The following is a 23,087-nucleotide window of genomic DNA, read 5'->3' on the forward strand; positions in this document are numbered from 1 at the left end:
ACATCAAGTAGAAAAATAGATTCCCCTGGCTCCAAAAATTTGAGTTTCCAAGAGCTGTGTATCCTTTTCTAGCCAGTATGTGCACCTTCCTTACTAAGAACAATGAAAACAAGTATAATATTACACAATTTCCAAAGGAAATCATTTTACTTTGATATCTCAGATTCAGAAATTCTGAAGTAAAAATAAACATGAAATTTCAAGTAGGGAGTGTTTGGGATGATTATATTTCTTACATAAATATTTAGAAGGAAAATCATAGAATCTGATATAACACTTATGAAATGAAAAGAATTAAAGTTAACAATAAAATATTCCTCATAAACATTACAAGTATTTCATTAGATGGACAAATTCTGAGAATCAAGAAGGAAAAACTCCAAAACATAATATTTATTTAAAGACAATACAGTTTGTGCTGAAGACATTGTTTGCTAGGGAGAAATGGCTTAAAAATGGAATGGAAAAATGCAACATTCTTAATTGATTGGACTGGCAAATCAAGCGGTATTGAACCACTTGCTTCTCTCAAGGAGTATGCAAGATACCACACAAAAATTTAATTTTATTTAGTTTATTAATATGATCCAAACAGACTTAGTTTAAGAAATGAGCAAAAGACACAAAACAAGATTTGGCTAATCTATACTATACCAAGAGAACCAAAAAAGGTGACAAGATTTTCAGTTGGTGACAATTTTACGATGGAAAGTTAGTTTATTAACTAATATAAAAATACATCTACAATAGCAACTGTGACTCACATTGAGCCAGTATGCAACACGTGTGACACCCACCATGGTCAGGGAGGTACTACAGGGACCTCACACCCTCCTCAGCTGGTTCACACTATCTGGCCTTTGCCCTGGAGCCCCACAAAACACCCCTCGCAGCACAGAGTTTGCAGCCAATTACAGTTTCTCCTCAGCCTACAATCAGTTATGTACCATTTCTATGTTTCCCATAGCCTCTTTCTTTTTAGAAAGTGACAGAGCTCAAGGAAAAAACTCACCTGGCCAGTGCTGAGCAAGGAAGGGGGAAAAAAAAGTACTTTGAGATGGATTCAGGGTAGGTTGAGACTCAGACTCAGATAAATGAGACTAGAATGGGTACCATCGGAAAGCATTGACGTCTGTGGGTAATTCACAGAAAAGGACAGAACCAGATAACGCGGAAAGGTAGGAAGGACCACTGTTACATCTGGGAAGTCAAACCAAAGAGCAATAAAGAAGAAGACAACTGGAATGGAGAGTACTTCCTTTTACACCTTTAAGATGAAAACATTAAAAAAGAAAGGAATATAGAAACCAAATCAACAATTTTAAAAAGTAAAAGAACAAGGAATATTGCAATAAAATGAAATACAGAAGGAGATAAAGAATTCTTTTACTTCCACTTGACTTTATCCATAGTTTTTAAGAGGTTATATTAAGCCAGGCCAGCTTTGCTCTATTTGGGGGTCGATACATTTTATCAGATGTTTCTGAGGAAAAGACGAGAACCCGACTGACATCTCTCAGGCAGCCTGGGAAGAGGGGGAGGAGAGGAAGGGAACACGTGAAAGGAAAGTCTCCAAGAGCTTCACCCTCACCCTTCATGCCCAAAGTGTCTTTAACCTTCACGTTAAATGTCAGGTTCGGATCTCGGAAAACCATGGTTACGGAGCACAGCAGGATTACGGGCACAAGCTCGTGGAGCTTAGTGTACCGCCCAGAACCATGAAGCACAGCAGCAGCTCGAGAGACACATGGCCATGCAGAGAAGTGGAAGAAGCTCCGCACACCAAAGGCTCTGCTTTATAGGGTCTCTCTACATCTGGAGGTAATGCTGTCATCCCTTGAATCTGCAAAGGAAAGAGCAGACATTGCCACTGAGTGTGTGATTTAAGAGCAGGACTGTGGCCAAGCTTGCTCAGCCCTTGCGCTTCTGCAGGGCTTCAAGGGGTGGTGGTATGGATGCTGAAGTCGTGCACCGTCGGGGTGTCAGAACCCAAAGGATCCCCAGCGAGGGGGCGAAGAGGGCTGGACACGCCTTTGGGAAAGAAGAGATAGAAAACACGCTCTTTCTTTGCAGCTCTCATCCCATTTTATTCCTTCTTCACCCCGACTTTAGTTTTAGAATAGATTGCCTTCTTCAAAGGAAGTGGAATCGGGAGTTTTGAGCCAATCTACGTAATCACTGAATAAATTCGCAGATATATCGAAAGACAGCTGGACCACTGGGTTTATGGATATCTGTCTGTTCCTTTGATTGTATCTGTTGTGGATTCAGGGAAGATGTAACATCCGGTTTCCCCAAAGATTAAAACAAAGTGGGGCTTACCGACCACTCTGCATTGTCTGTCTTGGAACACCTCACGTTCACCGGCAGGCTAAGGACAATCTTATTGAAGGCAACACCTTCCTTTTTAGTCCATTTAAACTTATTCATTGCATCCATGAAAGAAAGGTTTTTATACTGCTTGGGGCTTTTAATAATGAAAGGCCAGGTCCTGAATTTAAAATAAATAACCATGATTAGTCATATTCAGAACAAAAGCATTACATGTTTCCATCACTTTTCAACATTCTAAAATAGACTTCATACTTGTTCCTTTTTACACACATAGATAACCTAATGCAAAGCACTGATGAACTCTTAAGCAGTTGCTAGAAGAAATACATATAAAATGAGGAGTCTTTTAAAAAAAAACAAAATTCCTCGGTTTAGTAACAGGTGGGTATTACTTTTAAACAAATCGTTTTGGCTTAGAAAGATTCCCCAGAGCCTCATAATTCCTCACGTACTTGTTTTGGTTCTAGCTAACAATATAACTGGTAAGCATTCAGTTCTGATGAGTATACTGCTAATGGTGTGATGAAGAAACATATAGAATCTCAAAAGGTACTGAACAACGTTGGAAATTTCAATTCCATACTGCTGAAAAGCCTGACCCCTGCTGGCTGCCCTGTTTTAGCTTGCCTAAGTGACAAAAATTTTTGAAAAATGTGAAATTGAACCAGTGTTTTTAATATTCCACTGAGGAAAAAATACTCTGCAGATGATACACTCTGCTTCTGCTTGCTGCTCTAAAAAAATATATGTTAAATGTCCAAGAAAGAAGGACGAAATCACAGAAGAATGACATGACTAGCTTCAAGAGGTACTCTTCAGGTGACGTCTTTCATTAAACATACGTTTGCTATTATTGATTCTTGAAAAAAGGAAAAGTGTAAGTGAAATTTACAAAAACGACTCCACGGACCTTCCAGGAGATGATCATGGGTAACTAGTAGGTATTTGGCTCCCTTGACACCCCAAGAGGAAGTTCCAGTGATTTTCAGTAATTAACAATGAATTAACCTCCAGCTGAGGAATCTACATTTTTAATATCTGATCTTCACAATTTCTTCATTTAATTATGTCACTACCGACTCTTTCTCTTACACACATAACCTACTCAGGCACGTTGAATATTATCTTTTTAATTAAATTAAACATGCTTTATTAATCTTTTACAGTTACAAAGATAAATTTTTAATGTTTAAAACAAAATCATTTCTTCTGTACTCTAATAAGTAAGACAACGAATAATACAATAGGTCATATATGAGAATCTTTATATTCTTTATTCCTAGCCTTCTTTTTCCTTTAATTAAAGTCAATATATCTTTGTTGAGTTTTAAATGTACTATTTTGCACAGAGACCTTAAAGTACCATAGAGAGCAATGACCATCATACTACATTAAACATATCTAGCAATGACCTTAGATCTATAACATTGTAAATTAAATACACTGTGAAGACTTGCAGAGATACAATCCAGAATTAGTATAAAATAAAACGTGTACATGTAAAAACTTGCATAAAGTAAAAATTTGACTTGAAAGGGGCCCATTATATTTACATACAATGTCCTTTAAAATATACTAAAAGCTTTATATTTCATTAAATATAAAATAACTTTAAATCAAATATTAAAAATCAAATTTACTTTTCAAAGAGATAAGGTATTTGTCTTGAAAAAAGGAAAATCAACTTCATCACCAGGGAAATGCTGGAGGTTAGCGGGGTGGGAGTGGGGGGTGTGTGTGTGGAGATCATCAGCCTGTAATCACCTAAAACACCACAAGGTGGCAATGGAATCTCTGCTAAAGCTCTAGGTGGACTAAATGCGCTAAATCTTCTGCGGCCTTGCTGGTAAGAGTGAATAGTGTATTACATGCATAGATGAAATCTTTAAAAGTTTTACTGCTAAAACAAATTAGTAAACTAGTATCTGTTTGAGATTTCACAGTATCAAATGACAGAAGAGGTATAAACACATTCATTTGCTTACTATAAATATATGGAAAAGGATGTAGGAAAGGGCCAACCCAATGAATCCTATGTGGGAGCCAGCATGACGGGCTGCGGGGAGGAGCACATCACAACCTCCCTGACCTGGCATCTCGTCTCACTTTTATTGTCTCCTTTCCCTTCCTACTACATTTGTTCAGGCTCCTACTCTGTAACATCACACCAACTAATTTCCTAACCTTTCCAGCCTGTCCTACACCACACTTCCAGATTACCAGTAGAAAACAGAGAAGGAAAAGACAGAATGAGGAGAAATCCTGAAAAAGTAAATATTTATCCTGAGTATTTTTCCTTAAAAGACTACGCTGTAAACCAGAAACAGGTAATGTTGAAGGAGCATGCTCTTCTGCTCTCACTGGGACTGGGACTTAGTTATTAGAAACATTAGGAATGTTCTGGAAATTAAAACAGTTACATTTCTGCACATATGGGCAGTGTCCAAATGACTACCCAGATATACATATAAATAGAAGGGTATTATTTATATATCACTCTAGTTGATAAAAAGGAAGGATTTAATATTGATGAGTAATTTTCCTTCGTAAGCTTAATTTAATTGACTAGTTGATTTAAAAATACACAAATATGGAATAAACTTAGACTATCCAAAATAATTTTGGAAAAAGAAGAAAAATGACAAGTTTGGAGACTTACACATTACACACTCTTATTTCAAGATTTACTATAAAACTATAATAATAATAGAGTGTGATATTATAGTAAAGCTAAACATGTACCACAATGAAACAGAACTCAGAGTCCAGAAATTGTCAGTATGTGGTGAAATGATTTTCAACAAACCTTCCAGAGTAATTATATAGGAAAAGGGTAGTTTTTTTCATCAAATGGTTCTTGTACAACTTGATATCTGTATGAAATACAATGAACCTCAGCATATACAACACACAAAAAAAATATTCAAAATGGATCATCAACCTAAAGCTAAAACTGTAAAGTTTTTAGGAAAAAAAACAGGAGAAAATATTCACAACCTTGGGCAGACAGCAATTTCTTACATGGGATATCAAAAGCACAAAACAAACCAAAAATGATACAACAGACTTCAAAAAATACAGCTGAAAAAGTAAAGTCGAGCCAGACTGGGAAAAATTATTTGCAAACATATACCTGACAAAGATTTATATCCAGAGTATAAAGAACTCTTTAAAATTATGAAGGACTCTTACAACTCAATACTTTTTAGAAAAGTAACCCATTAAATGGACAAGAATTTGAACCATTATGAAGGAACATATATAAATGACTGATAACCATGTGAAAAGAGGCTCTATATCATGCGTCATGGGGAAATGGAAAATAAAACTACAATAAGATACCACTGCATACACATTAAAATAGATAAAATTTAAAATATGGAAAATACAAAATACATTGGGAAGATTGTTAAACAGTAGGAGATCTTATTAATCTGGTGAGAATGAAAAGGTACGCTATTCTGGAGAACATTTTGAGAGTCTTATGCAGTAAACATAAACTTAGTGTACAATCCAGGGATTCCACCACTAGGTGTTAACCCAGAAATTGAAAACATATGTCCATACAAGGATGAACACAATCATGTTCATAGCAACTTTCTTCATAATAGCCACAAACTGGAAAGAATCCAAATGTCTTTCAACTGGTGAATCGATAAATGAATTTGGGTATATACACACTGGGGAATACTACTCAGCAATAAAAAGGAAAGGACTGCTGACACATACATACATATATATTGATGTAAATATATGAATCTCAGTATATATTCCTCAGTGTAGATGAATCTCAGAAACATTGTAAGTTAAAGAAGCCAGGCACAAAATAGTATATACCATCTTATCCTATTTTCATAAAATCTAGAAAAGATCAAAGCCGCTAGATAGCGACAAAGCAGTTTCATGGTTTCCTGGAGGGGGGATTGTCTCCAGAGGTGTGAGAGAAGTTTTGATGGTGATGAAAATGCCCTATAACTCATTTGTGATGTGGTTAAACAGGGGTACACATCTGAGAAAACTTTAGAACAGTATACTTAACCATAGGGGCATTTTATTGTATGTATGTTCTACCTCAAGCAATTTGACTTAAAAAAAAATAAAAACATAACAAACCAACAAAAAAGACAGAGCGTATACTTTACCAATCAAATTGTTAAAGAAGGAAATCAGGAAATCTGCCTTAACAAGGCACACCTCCTAATCCTCTCCACACTCCCTGAGCCAGTGAATGTTTTGAAGCACCCAGTAAAGTTGAATCTCCCTGATAGAAGCAAAGGCATGAGAGCTGCAACAGATTTGACAGCATGATATAAGGCCTGGGACATTCCCTTATGGAAAGGCATTCAGCCCTAACCACTTAGTAAACACCCTCTAATAGATTTTTTTAAAAATCTGAGGAAGGAATAACCCATGCATTGTGATATAGAGTCCCACCTCTACACACACAGCCCTTTACCCTCAAAATATAGAAAAGGAAGTACATAAAAATACATCACCCGAACTTCAAACTGTGGTGCGGAGAGAAAGAAAGCTACTCTCAGATTTGCTTAGAAGGTAGTAAAAATTCACCTATATTTTACCAGAGCAAAGAGAAGTTTTCAACAGAACTGGCTCAGCATAAGCAAGAAATGACATGGGCTTCCCCGGTGGTTCAGTGGTTGAGAGTCCGCCTGCCGATGCAGGGGACGCGGGTTCGTGCCCCGGTCCGGGAGGATCCCACATGCCGCGGAGAGGCTGGGCCCGTGAACCATGGCCGCTGAGCCTGCGCGTCCGGAGCCTGTGCTCCGCAACGGGAGAGGCCACAACAGTGAGAGGCCCACGTACCACAAAAAAAAAAAAAAAAAGAAAAAGAAATGACAAACAACCATGCAAACTTAGGGTGAAAGGAAATTATATCACATTTCATGTAAGGAGACAGAAAAAATCAACTCTAGAAGAAGATATAAATCAATTATACTGGAGAGAATTCCCACAAGTGTTTCACACTGTAAGTTTATTTAATAAGAACATGAATTCAATTAAACAAGAGCTCAAATACAAGATGATAAAACAACACAATGAGATGAAAAGAGGGATAGCAGACTAAAGGAAATAAATTTAAGACAAAAAAATTAGTACCAAATAAGTTAGAAAAAAACAGGAAGCAGAAGAGCACTTCTGAAAAATTATGGGAAAATGCTTGAGAAAAATACCAACTAGATTAGAAAAAAGTTTGTAGATATAAGATAAAATTTCCTTAAAATGAAAAAAACAAGTGAATATATGTACTGAAAGAACACTTTGTGTTTCGGGAAAATTTGATTCATATGCTCAACACTGAAATATGTTCAATTTAACTTATGAATTTTCCAGGTAGAGGAAGAATGAGCCCATTCATCCAAAGACATCTCCAAAGGGGGAAAAAAAAAACCCATGACCCCAAAATATTATATCCAGCCAAATGCTGCCCAAATATAAATGCAGAAATTTTCAAACATAAAAGAACTCAGGGCATAAAGCACATGGAAACTCTTCTTGATTAAGCAACTTGAGGACAAAACCCTGAGGAATCAAGTTAAAGAACTCAGAAATGCAGAAATCATATAAAGATTAGGGATTATCACTGAATCTATAAAAGTTGCATTAAATATTGTGGAAATTATGTTTTAGAATTAAATGTGAAAATTAAAAATCTTGAGAATACAAAAATTCTAATATAAATAATAAATATTTGGAGGTACAAAAGGGAGGTTGGGAGAAAATGTGAAAGTGTGAATGACCTCATCTTTATGATCTAGAACTGAAATGTTTTTTAAAAAATGTGTTAATATCTTTTATGATCTATTTTCTCAACATTTGAGAGCTCCTTTATACAATATTATCTCTTGTAGTTAAAAACAATAGCAATGCTTATTTGTTCAACAATTATTCAATTTTGATTTAGTTTCTTTTTCTTCTGATAAATTAAAACAAAATTAAATTTTAATATTTTTGTTTAAAGCGGTGCACAAATTATAATCTTTCTAACGCTACTCTATTCATCTTCATATCAATACCTACATAGAAGAATGTCTGTAATGACATTCCATTAATGTTAGTGTTGCTTATTTCTAACAGAATTTGGGGTGACTGCTTTCGTCCTCTTTTTTTTTTAAATTTATTTATTTTTGGCTGCGTTGGGTCTTTGCTCTGCGTGGGCTTTCTCTAGTTGCAGCGAGCAGGGCTACTCTTCATTGAGGTGCACGGGCTTCTCACTGCGGTGGCTTCTCTTGTTGCGGAGCACGGGCTATAGGCGTGCAGGCTTCAGTAGTTGTGGCATGCGGGCTTGGTAGTTGTGGCTCACGGGCTCTAGGGCGCTGGCTCAGTAGTTGTGGTGCACGGGCTTAGTTGCTCCATGGCATGTGGGATCTTCCCGGACCAGGGTTCGAACCCATGTCCTCTGCACTGTCAGGTGGATTCTCAACCACTGCGCCACCAGAGAAGCCCTGTCCTCTTTTTTAAAACCTTTTTCTGCATTACCTAAACTCTTTATAATAAAGCCTGTGTGACTTTTACACCTTATCAACATAAAGTAATTTTTTTCCTGCAAAGAAAAGTACAAACACCTCTCTTGATTTTTGTTTTAAAGCAATAGAACAAATAAGGCAGGAACTTTCCATCACATAAACCTCACTGGAACCACACAGACAGTGGTGATGTATGGTGCAGCAGAGAATACAAATTTATCTGAGCTCATTGGCTACTCTGTTATCTGATCTTTGGGAGTTTTTTGTTTTTCCTTAAGCCTTGCCAGATCTGTAGGAGGCAGAGAAAAACTGCATCCCCCAAAACAGACAAATCCTGAGATAGGATGTACTTGTCTCTATCTTTCCACCAATGCATCCTTTAATCCTAGAATTGCTACAGAATGTTTAAAACAAAACTGGACACCTAAATAGTACTTACATTAAAAGCAAAAATAGGAGATTCTAGGTTATATGTTATATAATATTCCTGTTTAGTATTGTGTCTTAAAACCAAATTAGCGATATTCTTATAAGCAAAACAGAAAAAAAGCACTCAAACCATTTCTCTCTTTCTGATCTTTTCACCAGAACCTTGTTGGTTTGGCCTTTAATGATATTTATGTCAGTGTGATGATGAACTAGACCTGAAAGTCTGATTTAAAGTCCAAACATGTATTTTATAACAGAGGCTCTTTTTCACTCATATTTTTGAAGAATAACTATATTTAACCACGGTTAAATGGTTTTATGTGGGCAATAACATCACAAAACTGGCCTTGTTCTTTGAAGCAAACCTCCCTGTCTTTCGAAGTGAGGAAAACCCCAACTTCAATATTTCCTGAAGGAAACCAAACGTGCGGACACTGACAGAGCTCGTTGGGACACAGGAGCTGAGCGTTTCAGAGGCTTCACGCAAGTTGAACACAAAAGAAAATAACTGGACCACAGAACACATTTCATTCATCTTGTAAATATACGGTTTTGAATGTTCATCCAACATTCACTCCAACATTCTCTTGATTAGGAAAAGTTTCTAGTCAATACGTTAAAAATATTCTAAAGGGAAGAAAAAATCTACTTAAGTCTTAGTAAGAAACAATATAATCTCAATATTTTAAAGACAAGACTACATCCTATTGTTTTTAGAATGATGTTTTATGTGCTGTTTTGATTTTTATTGATATTTTATTTACTTATTTGCAATGTAGTTACTGATTGTGAACAAAAAGGCACATATATCAGCAACCACAATACAAACCCAGCTCCCCCATTTAGTATGTACTCTATGAGGTTGAACAGATTTTTAATCTCTTAGCTTCCATTTCCTTCTCTAAACTGGGATTTCAAATACTGCTCTACCTACTGGAATTGTGTGAAAATAAATTAAATGAAATCATGTATGTGAAAATACTTCATAACCTACAACCTAATTTACACCAGCATTTTGTTATTTGTATTTCAGTAGATACAGACTTATTGTCTGGTGGTCATTGGGTTGTCTGGATGAGAACTCAGTAGAACATATCTATGAATAGCAGGTTTAATTTAAAAAGAAGAGTGTTTTTAGGTCCTAATTTATAATCCCTATACAATTTTGGAACAAAAAGGAGACCATAATTATATTCTCCTTCAGATCTGCATTTTACCACATCCTCATTAAGAGTTTGTTTAACCTCTCCTTAACCCCCTCAAAAACCTATGTGTATCTTTTGCCTAATTACATCAGTCCTTTTCACTTTGAAAAATCCTAATCATTAGAAAATTCTTCCTTATATTAAAATAAAATCTACACTTCAAAATTTCTACCAGCCACCCTAATTCTTCTTTGTGGCACTACTAAGAATGGATAAAATCCTTTTATTCTACATCAACCTTAATATTAATAATAATAATTAATTAATAATAATACTCAATTTCTTCTTCAAACATGTTTCCCTGCACCATTCACATATCATTACTTTCCCTTTACTCTTCTCTTTCCCTCACTATCTCCCAGAGATGCAGTCAATCAACAAGTCCAGAGAGTGCTACCTTCAAAAGCTAACCTGACTGGAACCATTTCTCATAAACACTACTGGCACCATCCTGGTCCAAGGCACCCTCACCTCTCAACTGGACAATCACACGTCTCCAGGTAGATATTATTCTTTCCAATCTTGCTCTCCTGGAGTCCTTTCTCGACACAGTAGCTAAGTTGACATTCTTAATACCCTATACCCTATAATAGTTTCTCTTCGCACTTAAAACCCAAAGTCCTTACGTTGCCTATAAAGTTCTACACTATATGGTCCCACTTGCTCTTAGACCCCCTCACCTACTCTCTGCCAAATTTCACTCTGCTTCAGCCAAACTCACCTTCTTGCTGTTCTTTGAACATGCTAGCCTCATACCCACCATCCATTATACTGGCTTTTCTCCCTGAAGAGTATACTTGCATATCTTTCCTTGGCTGGCTCCTGATCACCAAGGTCTCTGCTCAAACATCACCTCCTGCTGTGGTCTGAATATTTGTGTTCCGCCACCCCCCAAAATTCACATGTTGAAATCTTAATGTCCAGGGTGACATTATTAGGGGGTGGGGCCTTTGGGAGGCTCTGTCCTCATAAATGGGATTAGTGCCCTTATAGAAGCAGCTTGAGAAAGCTCCCTTGACCCTCTGCCACATGAGGTCACTGTGAGAAGATGGCTGTCTGTGAGGAAGTGGGTCCTCACCAGATGCTGAATCTTCCAGAATCTTGATCTTGGACTTTGCAGCCTCCGGAACAGTGACACGTAAATTTTTCTGTTGTTTATAAGCTACCCTGTCTATGACAGTAATAAAAGTCCAAAAGGACTAAGACACCTCCCGAAAGAAGCTCTCACCACCCTACTAAGAACAACTATACACTTCCTTCACTGTCTTGATTATTTTCATAACATCTTTTAATATCTGAAATTTTATATTATGTTGTTTATTTGCTTATTACCTCTTCCCCACTCTAGCACACAATCTCAAGGGAGCAGGAATAATATTTCTCTTGTTTATAATTTTATCCTAAGTCATTTCCATTATATGCAGTTGTGCAAAAAGAGTTAACACAGAAGGCCTGAGACTGCCATCCTTAGGAACACCTGCTCAGAAGGCTGACCTTTGGCTGGCATCAGGGAACTTAAATAGCAAACAATTTCCTATAGGACATAAAACTTTCTCCAAATGATAAGAGTAATTTACTGTACCTAGATTGTCTGTACAAATGATGCTGTTTATGTTGAACACTTGCTTTCCTTCTGGGAGCCTGGAATTTTGGTATTTGCTAAGCAGAGGGTACCTATGTGACCAGCCCCTAATAGAAACTCTCAGCACTGAGTCTCTACTGAGCTTCTCCAGTTGACAACACTTCATATATGTTGTCATAATTTGACGTGGGTGGAATTAAGCACACTCTGTGTGACTCCACTAGGAGAGGTCTCTTGGAAGCTTGCACTTGGTTTCCTGTGGACTTTACCTCATGTGCCTTTTCCTTTTATTCATTTTTCTGTATATTCTTTCACTGTAATAAATATTAGCCATGAGTACAACTATAAGCTGAATCCTTTAGGTCTTTCTAGAAAACTACTGAACCTAAGAGTAGTCTCAAGGACCCTGGACATAACAAGCAAGAAGGTTCCTTGGACTCCCCAATTGAAAATAATCAAATAGAACAGCACATTAAGGAATCCCATAACATGGTGATGAATCTAGTATGAAAATAAAGCCCATCCTTACCCCTACCATGAAATCCGTTTACTACTTACGTGACTGGCCTGTAGATCTCCTTAACACCAATGAACTGAAGTTGTTCCATAATGTCTGGGATACTTGCACATCGAGTAAGATTAATTCGTGGGTAATAAAGAAGGTATGAGAGACACATTTCATTCCTGGTGCTTAATCCTCCCTGAAAATGGAGATACTTTATTTAGAAAAGTATATGTTCCACCAACTCTGATACTTATAGCACACAAGCTGCAAATGTTATGCAGTTTCTTCCCATATTGAAATGTCATAAATCTTAAAGCTGAAAAATAATCACTTAAAGGCCAATTTGGTTTTTCAAAAGATAGTGGCACATTTAAAAATTAATAAAGTTATTTCCATCTCTTTAAAAGCTGCCTTTCTTAAATAACTTAATAATCTCCTCAAAGTTCAGTGTATGTTATGTAAACTTCTCACCACAGTGAACATTTCAGAGGATGTTCAGTAAAAAGATACCAATCGGTCAGTTTGATGGAATCTTTGCCTGATTGCACTGAATTTTCCATAATCTTGCTGTCATGTATATAAACATCAGCAGCTGTATACCACAGGGGAGTCACAGTTCACAGTTTGAATCTAAGCAGTAAATTATGTACTAATTAAAAAAGAGAACAGCATCTGGAGTTGCTACAACAATGTCCAATTTCAACCAAAAGTTATTAAACATGAAAAGAAACAGGAAACTATCATCTGTATTCAGGACAAAAAGTTAGTAGAAATAAATTGTGAGAGAACATGGATGCTGGACTTAGCAAAGACTTAAAAACAGACATAAATATCTTTAAAGAGCTAAAGAAAGATGTTCAAATAGTTAAAGGTAAATATGTTAAAAATGAGTGAACAAATAAGGAATGACATCAGACAAAGGAAAACATTAGAAAAAAGAACCGAATAGAAATTCTAGAGTTGAAAGGTATTATAACTAAATAAAAAATTCACAGGATGAGCTCGAGAGCAACTTGACATGGCAGAGGAAGGAAGCCGTGAACTTGAAGATCAATCAATAGCAATTTCCCGACCCAAAGAACAGAGAAAAAAAGACTAAAGAAAGTGAAAACACCTCAGAGATCTGTAGGATAATATTAAATGTTCCATGTATGTAATTTGAATTCCAGAATGAGAGGGAAGAGAAAAAAAGAATAGAAAAAATATTTGAAAAAAATGGTGGAAATCCTCCCAAATTTAGTGAAAAACATTAACTTACAGACCCAAGTAGCTCAATAAATGCCAAAGATAATTATGAAGACAGCCAGACCTAGACAAATCACAGTCATATTGCTAAAAGCCAAAAAGAAAATCTTGAAAGCGGCAAAGAAAAATGATACATTGCATATAGGGGAACAGTAATACAGTGAACAACTGACATTTCATCATAAATGATGGAAGTAACAAAACGATACTGGAATCACATTTTCAAGTGCTCCAGGAAAAAAGAAATTAACCAAGGTATCCAGCAAATCATCTATCTTTCAAAAGTGAAGGTGGAAAACATAGTAGTGTTATTCATAGTTATACATTAACGTAGTGGTTAATATGCAATGATTTTACAAATTGCGAAACAGAATGCTTTGCACTTGATGCAGGATTGGGCAAAAGGAGAAGCTGATCTGCAAATGAGGTGCAGCTGACACCTCAGTAAATATATTTAATCTGTTCTTGAGCTGGGAAGGCTATTCAGAGTTATACCAAATTGTAGGAAGGGAACTGGATTTTTGTATTCTCACATCAACCAGTCATTGGCTGCTGGCTGCCCCACCGAAGAGAGTATAACTTTAAGTGGGTCATTCCTTGACATCGATGGCAATGTCCAGTGAGGGACACAATTCTGCTTCTTTTCTATTGTATGTTTGTCTTATGTTATGGATTTATAGAATTTATTTTATATGCTGGATACTAATGCTTTATGTATTGCAAATATTTTTTTTTCAGTTTAGAACTTATCTTTTCACTTAATAGTGTTTTTTGGGTAACCAAAAGTGTTAAGGTAATCAAATTCATCAATCTTCTAATTTATAGTTTGTGCTTTTTATGTTCTGTTTAATAAGTTCTTACCCCAAAGTACTAAAGTTATATTTATATATATTTCTCCTAATGGTTTTAATATTTTATTTTTCACATTTTAATGTTTAATCTACCTGGAAATGATTTCTTTGTGTATTGTGGGAGATAAAGATGTAATTTTATTTTTGCCACCTGGATACCCAACTGTGCCAATAATTCTTTAATGAAAAAGTCCATCCTTTGCCACTTATCTGAATGCCATTTCTATCTTAAACCAAATTTCCATATAGGGGGTTTGTAGGTCTGTTTCCAGGATCCCTATTCTGGTCCACTCCTGCAACTCTGGACCCAAACCACACTATTAATAATCACTATAGCTTTAAAATAAGTCATCAAATCTAGTAGCTGGTTTCTCATCTTGTTCTTTTTAGTAGTGTCTTGCCAATTCTTAACCTTTGCTCTTTTACGTAGATTTTACAATCAACTTGCTCCGTGTAATAGCTAAAACTGTAACATTTTTAGAAAAAATTTTTTTAAAAAAATAGGAGAAAACCTTTGGCTAGGTGAAGATTTCTTAGTTAGACACCAAAACCCCAAATCATAAAATCTCTCCGACCTTTCTTTACTGGAATTATATCAAATTTATAAACCAATTTAAAAAGAAAAAAAAATAAAAAGAAAGATTATCTTTGTTTCACTGAGCTTTCCTATCCATGAACACAGTACCTCTTAATTTCTTTAGGTGATCTTTAATGTCTTGCATAATGACTAATAATTTTCTCCATAGAGATCAAACACATCTAATGTTATTTTATTTCTATAGGATTTATAACCTTAAATTGAATTTTCTTGAGATAATTTATTTTTCACTAAAATACAATTAACTTTAGATTTATCAGTTTGTGGGAGGTTTTGATGTGGAAAATTACAATATCTGTAAATAATGTGTTTTACTTCTTTGCTTCGTCTTTTCTGATCTTTATATCTCATATTTTTCTTTTCTACTATGATATTGAATAAAAGCACTGATAATAAACATCCTTGTCTTCTTCCTGACTTTAAAGAATTACTTCTAGTATTTCACATAGTTTGATATTTGCTATAGATTTTTCACAGCTAATGTTTATCTGGTTAAGGCAATTCTCTCCTATTACTCGTTTGCTAAATGTCCTTTATTCCCTCCATGACTGACAAATTTTATGAATGCTTTTTCTGCCCCTATTGAAGGGATCATAAGTCTTTTTCCTTCGATCTCTTAATGTATAATGGCATTAGTGTATTTTCTAATTTGATCCAAATTTACATTCCTTAGTTAAGCCCAAATCAGTCCTAACGTTACATTTTTATATAATGCTGGATTTGGTTTGTCACTACTTTATCAAAGTTACTTCCCTCTGGTGCATGTTGTGGACCTTTCTCATATTGCCCATATCAAGTTTCAGTATTAAGCTTATGCTAACTTCATAAAATGAGTTGGTAGAAAGTGTTCCCCCTTGTTTTGTGCTCCCTGGAAGAGACCGAGGAAGGCATGAGTGATTTATTTCTTGAATGTTTGGCAGAACTCCCCAGTAAATCTGTTGGGACCAGATTTCTCTTTGGGTCAGAAGCGCTAAGGTCATGGAATTTATTCTTCCTTTTGAAGTCTCGATTCATCTAAGTCCAGACTCACGCGCATGGTCATTAGTGACCACAGGTCTTTATTAATAATATTTGGTGAGGAAAAACGGAAAGACTAAGGATAGCTTTTCATGAAAGGGTCACTAAATTATACTGCAAATATTACCAACGTATCATTAGTTAATCTGATAAAATGCTAAAACAGCTCTGATTTTTCTTTTATGATGGTTCATGTTCAAGACATTCAGGAATTTTGCTTCCAAATGTGAATGCTTTTCACTTTTTTCTCTTCTAAAATCAAAGTTTATTCCTCCTCCTCCACAAATAAATTTTAATAATAATAAAATTCTTCTTACCCAAGTCATCCGGGCTCTATCTTTTGTGTTGTAGCGACACTCAGTAATTAGATTATCTCCCTAAAACATAAAAGTAGAAGCTTTCAGATTGGAGTTTCATGTTGTTTTATTTATCTAATACATTTGTAGACCAACAGTTTGATTTGCTATATGAATGCATGCATTAAGTAATTTGATACATAAGAAGACCTTTGATCTATTAAATTCTAGGTTTGCTAGTATAATAAGCAAGCAAACAAACAAATAAGGCTCTCTTTGTTCAGGCCAGACTCCACCATGTTCTAGCTGCATGACCTTAGGTAAGGAAATGACTCAACTGGGCACAATTTGTTCATCTAAAAAATAATGATAAAAATAGCACTTATCTTGCACAGCTGTTGGGAGATTACATGACAGAGCACACATTTAGTTCTTAGTACAGATTAAACACTTCATAAATGTTAGCCACAGATACTAGTTATTGTGATTGTCTCCTCATTTACATTATTTTCTTTAAAGGTCTTTAGGTATTCATTTTCTTAAAACAGATTTATGAGGCAAATTACTAGTAATTTATTTTTCCCATACTTTCCAACCTTTTGAACAGTTCTGCACATACTGAAAATAATTTTTTATGGCTCCCCAGTCAGGTAAGTGGACAGCCTATTCATCAGAGGGAGTGAGCTCTGGGTAATGGCCCCCAGATTTGTCCTCCCTGCTTAGATGTTCAGAGAGCCCAGAGATCAGTATCTCAACATATTTATACCCTACTTATGGCACACCAGTTATGTGTCACAAGGAGTTCTGAGGTAACCCAATAAAACTGGTTGGAGAGTGCCAAGACAAGACAACACCATAAAATGGAGGGTAGTCCTTAAGAATCTTGAGATCACTGTTTCTCAGATTTCATCTTCCTACTCTCAGGGTGTATCAGGGAATTTCTGCATGTAGAAAAGATATTGCTATTACTCTCACTTCATAACTAGTATAAGTATCTGGCTTTGAAGAAGAGAATAAGGGTAGGAATTTATATCACTATTGAGCTTGATGGCCATTAAATTAAAAAATTTGACAAAATGAAGCATCATAAAATTTTTTAAATGCTTCATTATTAAAAAACATAAAATTCTCTTCTGTGTCCTTCCACTAGAACCCCAAGTACTGCTGCAAGCTGGATTACACACAATAGAATAATTAGCTATGTCCAAATATCTTTGTCAAATGAAAGAATTACCTTATATTCATTTTTACTGAAATGAAACTTCCAAAAACTATCTTATGGTGAAAGCAAACTTGTGATCTTACCATTACCTGAACTGCAAGCCAAAGGATTGTTAACTGGGGAGTCAAGTAAAAACAAAAAAAAAATGCTTACAGCACAAAACCCAAGTCTTTATTTTCTTTCTAAATCAACAACCTGAGTTGCCCCTGGGAATAGTAAGAAAAATGAGTTTCAATTTGGGAAAACAGATCAAACACATTCCATGTGGCTTGTGCAACAGCCGTGCTGGGTGGCTTTGAGGATATGGATGAGCGATTTATTTCACCAATAGAAACCTGGCTAATTCTCAGCAGACCTATGTCTCAGGACTTTGATGACATTCAGTGAAAAAAGAACAAAACAATCATACTGGTAAGATTGTTCGTTCTTCCTTTAGGTACTGAAACTCCTGGAAATTGAAGTCGAAATCATCATCATAAGCGAGTAATCTCATTTCCTCCCCTTTGCGAAAATGACGCAGCCTGATGCCTCTGCCTGCCAGGTGAGCGTGGAGCAGAACAGCAAACACGTGGATGCCACTTGGCTTTTCAACTTCCAAAGCCTACAAGGGACACAGGGGAGGCCTGATTAGCCCAAATAAGCTCAGACAGTTCACCTTAAAACAGACGTGTAGAGACAACTGAGAAGAAAAGCTTACACAATTTAAGTGAATGCATGAGCTGCCAGACATTTTGAATTTGGATTTTTCCTGACTTATACCTAGCAGTGTTATCTTTGTGAAGCAATACTCGCTGCGAGAAAATAAAAGGAACTAATGCTTGCTGAGGACCAACTGGACCACTTCTAAATATTATATTTCTTTTTTCTTCTTTTAGTAGGTAAGAAAGCAGTCAAAGCTCCTGGCAAAAAGATTCCAGTATGTTGGTAACCTGCACATTGAAACTCTTAAAAGGAGAATCTATTCCCATTTTTCCAGATAAGAAAACTGAACTGGGAGAGTGAAATTAAATGAAATGCTCATGGTCCTACAGCTAGTGGTTGATGTCATGGCAATTTAATTCATGGTCTAAATGGCTTAAATAACTCAGAAGGGCACAATCTTTCCACTCCACCAGTCTGCCATACTGTCTACAACCACAATATCCTATAATTCATAAAGAATACTATCCATGTCAAAATACTTTAATTCAAGAAAAAAGAACTATAAATGGAAGCAGCCATTATGAAATACTTATATACGGTTTTCTCTTATCCAATATGTATTTTTATATTAGTTATTCTTGCTCTTTGGTTAAAGAAGGGAAGGTAACTATAAATCAGAGAAAATGAGAAAAAAATGAAAATGAATCATGGAAAAAACAAATACGGATAAAAGATAAAGTTGAGAAAGGAAAAGGGGACTACACAAACAAAGGTAGAAATTGTAAAAGAGAAAGTGAAGTATCCACTATGAAACAATCAAAGGAGGGGAAAGGAAGGAAAACACCCTGAAAATTATTCCTGTCTTTAGAATTCTACACCTGTAGTCTTCAAGATTTAAAAAAGCAATAAAGGTCTTGCTAAAACTGTAAATAATTGTTTTACAGCATGACAATGAGAAAAAGATTAATAATAAACTAACTTGGAATTTTCCAAACATAGTTTCTAAGAGCATAGATTAATCTGGAAACAGCAGCTCATAGACTCAGACATAGCATACCTCTTCCAGGCATTCCAGGGTGCAGTGACCCTCAGACCGGAAATCAGGCAGGCCTGGAGGGATTGTGTGGAAGAGGCTTACCCAGAGGCCAGCCTCAATCACACCAGCATCGTATTTCCTTATATCTGTCGTGTGAAATAACCTCAATCCAGAATTATCTATTAAGCCTGGAACGAGCATTTAAACAAGAATAATTAAAAGTGAGTTTAAGTTCTTAAAAAAGAAAAAGTTTTCCAGATTCGGTTGAAATGGGTTCATTGGCTTTGCTTAAAAATCTCACAAGGGAAAGGAGTACAAGCAAAGATTAATGGACCGCAACATTCAGCTTCACAAAGAGGAATTAAAAGACGAGTCGCCATATGGTCTGCAACCATTCTTAACTTACACAGCATACCACGGGAGATGCGTTTGTGTTGACTAGCTGATATATTCCACAATTACCTAACGTGAAGACAGAACGAAAATTCTAAAGTCATTCATTAGAATATAGAATAACTCAACAGGACTTTTATTTTATATTGTTTTGAGGTGAAGTTCAGTAACATTTACATAGAGGTGAAAACCCCTTGGTCTAGAAACCACCTGGTGATGGAGAAAACTATTAATGGTTAACTTTCTTTATAGTTTATTACCAGTCTTCTAATAATTCATCAGTCATTCGATCAACAAACAATTATTGAGAATCTATCATGTGAACAGCACCAACAGCAGGCACAGTGGGGAGGAAAGATGAATAAGACACATCTCCTGCCGCAGACGGACAGTATGAGCCCCAAACACTTCATAAATCCGTTCCACTATAAAATCAATCGCTTCTTCTCTGCAGTGGTGACTTACCTACCTGTGACTACCAAACTGACCCTTGGATCAATTAACATATGTATCATTTTGTATTAATTGTTGTGATTATTTCATTGTTTCTCTTTTCCACTACACAATAATGTCCATGAGGGTGGGGACATTATGTTGTTAAACACAGATCCAGCACATCATTGGTGCTCGGTATTTGCTGAAAAGTTGCACGAATCAGTGTAAAATAATAACTTTAAGTTTCTTCTGTTTGATAATTTCATATTAAATCCTTCAATATTTTGGCTTTGGAACATTACATAGTAAATCAGGTGTAAATACTTACCTCTCTTCATTTCAACATCATATTACACATATTACACATCATTATACTCAAAAATATTTATGGTTTGCCTATCACACAACAAAATGCTTAATATTTTCTAGTGTGATGAATGATAGTTTTTTATATATGCTTTTAGAAAGAAAATATTTTGTAAGCACCATGTATTGGGGATTAATTTAAGTCATAAAGGGAAAAGTCTATTATTCTACTTCCTGGTAAGTAATATGCAAATTGCTTTTTAAAATTAGTGATCACATGCGCCCATTTGCCTGGTTCATTGCTGGTTAATGACTGTTGTCCCAGTGTAACGATTAATAGTGCCCTTTTTCATTCTAAAAAAAGTATCCTAAATGGATGACAAATGTATAGGTTAATTCTTTCTACCACTGGATGCTATTTTATTTTAAGTCTGTGTAACTCCGTTAAAATAAAAAGTTACAGAACTTTTAAAATCATAGGTAGAATGTATAAAGAATACACTCACCTTCCTTATATGTTGGATTGTCGTAATGGACCTCCAGGAGCACATAATGAGGGTCTGACGGAGTGCCGAGGGATAATCCAACATGAGGTGGATAGGAAAAACCCTAAACAAGCAAAATTCAATGACATACTGTCCTGTGAACGTCCCTCAGAGCTCTGCTCCACCCAAAAGCCAGCCATTCTCAACGATATTTCAACGTTCTTCAACTCCATTAATCTATAGTTGATCAAATAAAATGGCTTAAGGAAAGAATTACTTCCTATGGAAAGAAAAATAAACCACCCTCATATCAAAAATAGTATATAGGGGGCTTCCCTGGTGGCGCAGTGGTTGAGAGTCCGCCTGCCGATGCAGGGGACAAGGGTTCGTGCCCTGGTCCGGCAAGATCCCACATGACGCGGAGGGGCTGGGCCCGTAAGCCATGGCCGCTGAGCCTGCGCGTCCGGAGCCTGTGCTGCGCAACCGGAGAGGCCACAGCAGTGAGAGGCCCGCGTACCGCAAAAAAAAAAAAAAAAAAAAAAAAAGTATATAGGGCCTCCCTGGTGGCACAGTGGTTAAGAATCCGCCTGTAATGCAGTGGACACGGGTTCGAGCCCTGGTCCGGGAAGATCCCACATGCCGCGGAGCAGCTAAGCCCGTGTGCCACAACTACTGAGCCTGCGCTCTAGAGCCTGTGAGCCACGACTACTGTGCCCGCGTGCCACAACTAATGAAGCCCGTGTACCTAGAGCCCGTGCTCCGCGACAAGAGAAGCCATCACAATGAGAAAGCCCATGCACCACAATGAAGAGCAGCCCCCTGCTCACAGCAACCAGAGAAAGCCCACGGACAGCAGCGAAGACCCAACGCAGCCATAAATAAGTAAATAAATAAATACATTAAAAAAAATAGGATATAGAGTTTTACGTGAAAGTGTTAGACTCGCAGGGGGGCAAATGATCAATTAACTTCGTTACATCTCAGTAATCATTGGCCCACCTCTCCACCAATGGCCCACGCAAAAATGACAGTCTCGCACGTGAGGAAGGCGTCGGGCATGTTAGGGTGGTAGCACTCGTGGCCCTGGTCCAGGACGCTGTCACTGAAGTTGCTGCTGCACTGATAGAGCAGGATGTGATGGACCAGACTCTCGTGGCCTCTCTGTATCACGGGCTTAACCTAAGCAAGCACAGGTGAGAGGGAGGATGCAATGAATAAAAACACCCTACGACACCCCACGATAAGCATGAAACTAGCATAAATGATTATGAGTTCTTCAAAGGAACAGTTTTCTCAACGATGTAACGGTTATGTGACTGAAGCATAATTTGCTCTGGAGATGATGGCGGTGCTGATAGTGATGGCAGTGGCTAAGACAATGGCAACAGCAAAGATGCGATAACCATTTACTCCTCCAAGAATCCTAGGACTTTACTAATCTGTTGTTTGCTTTTATAACTCACTGCTGTTTCCCTTAACATTCTGCATAGCAGCTGTTTCAAAACTTGCTCTCTTCCAGGTTTTACTTTGCCCTGGCACTCTCTGTCTCTATCTGTCTCTCTCTTTCTCACATAGAAAAAAAAATCACATAGGCATAAACGCCTTCAGTCTCCCTCTCTAGCACCTCGAAATGTTATCTTTACCCATCCCTACTGGCAGTAATAGATCATGTATCATCTATCTATCTATCTTTCTATCATCTATCATCTATCTATTTGGTACAGAGCATACTGCTAGGCACAAAGGAGGGCTCAATAAAGGATATTTTTATTTTAGTGATGAAAATCAAATTCTAGCAAGAATTTTACCATTAGAACTTAGGAGAGAAAAAGTCACTGTAGCAATGCGCTCCTGTGACACTGCTCAAATTAGAAGAAGGAAACTGGTGAAGATAGAATGAGTGGTAAAGTTGGTCCTGAAAGCGTGATTTAGGTGACTATACTCCTTCCATTGTCCCTTCGGTAAGTTCCCTTCAGAACATTGTCCAGGAACCCAGAATGAGCTAAGCACATCCTCACAAC

At 36.7% G+C, this 23,087-nt stretch overlaps 1 protein-coding gene across 2 annotated transcripts in view; it reads right to left on the bottom strand.

Annotated features, from left to right (window-relative positions):
- Window positions 1–558: 558 nt before the first annotated feature.
- Window positions 559–23,087, bottom strand: part of MOXD1 (monooxygenase DBH like 1) — a 77,190-nt gene continuing 54,661 nt past the window's right edge. Inside the window, exons 5-13 of one of the 2 annotated variants that reach the window (XR_010836046.1) lie at window positions 22,066–22,245; window positions 21,088–21,190; window positions 19,469–19,635; window positions 18,179–18,370; window positions 16,569–16,628; window positions 12,594–12,736; window positions 2,323–2,491; window positions 1,617–1,843; window positions 559–1,525 (exon numbers count right to left, since the gene is read on the bottom strand). Coding sequence is in view for 1 of the 2 variants with exons in the window: in XM_059082880.2 (XP_058938863.1) it covers window positions 1,676–1,843; window positions 2,323–2,491; window positions 12,594–12,736; window positions 16,569–16,628; window positions 18,179–18,370; window positions 19,469–19,635; window positions 21,088–21,190; window positions 22,066–22,245 (1,182 nt within the window). In the remaining variant the exon portion in view is untranslated. Of the gene's footprint in view, window positions 1,844–2,322; window positions 2,492–12,593; window positions 12,737–16,568; window positions 16,629–18,178; window positions 18,371–19,468; window positions 19,636–21,087; window positions 21,191–22,065; window positions 22,246–23,087 lie in introns of both variants that reach the window. The other variant, XM_059082880.2, reaches the window with a different exon arrangement.

The sequence above is a fragment of the Kogia breviceps genome, chromosome 13 (assembly GCF_026419965.1).
Source record: "Kogia breviceps isolate mKogBre1 chromosome 13, mKogBre1 haplotype 1, whole genome shotgun sequence".
Classification (NCBI taxonomy): Eukaryota; Metazoa; Chordata; class Mammalia; order Artiodactyla; family Physeteridae; genus Kogia; species Kogia breviceps.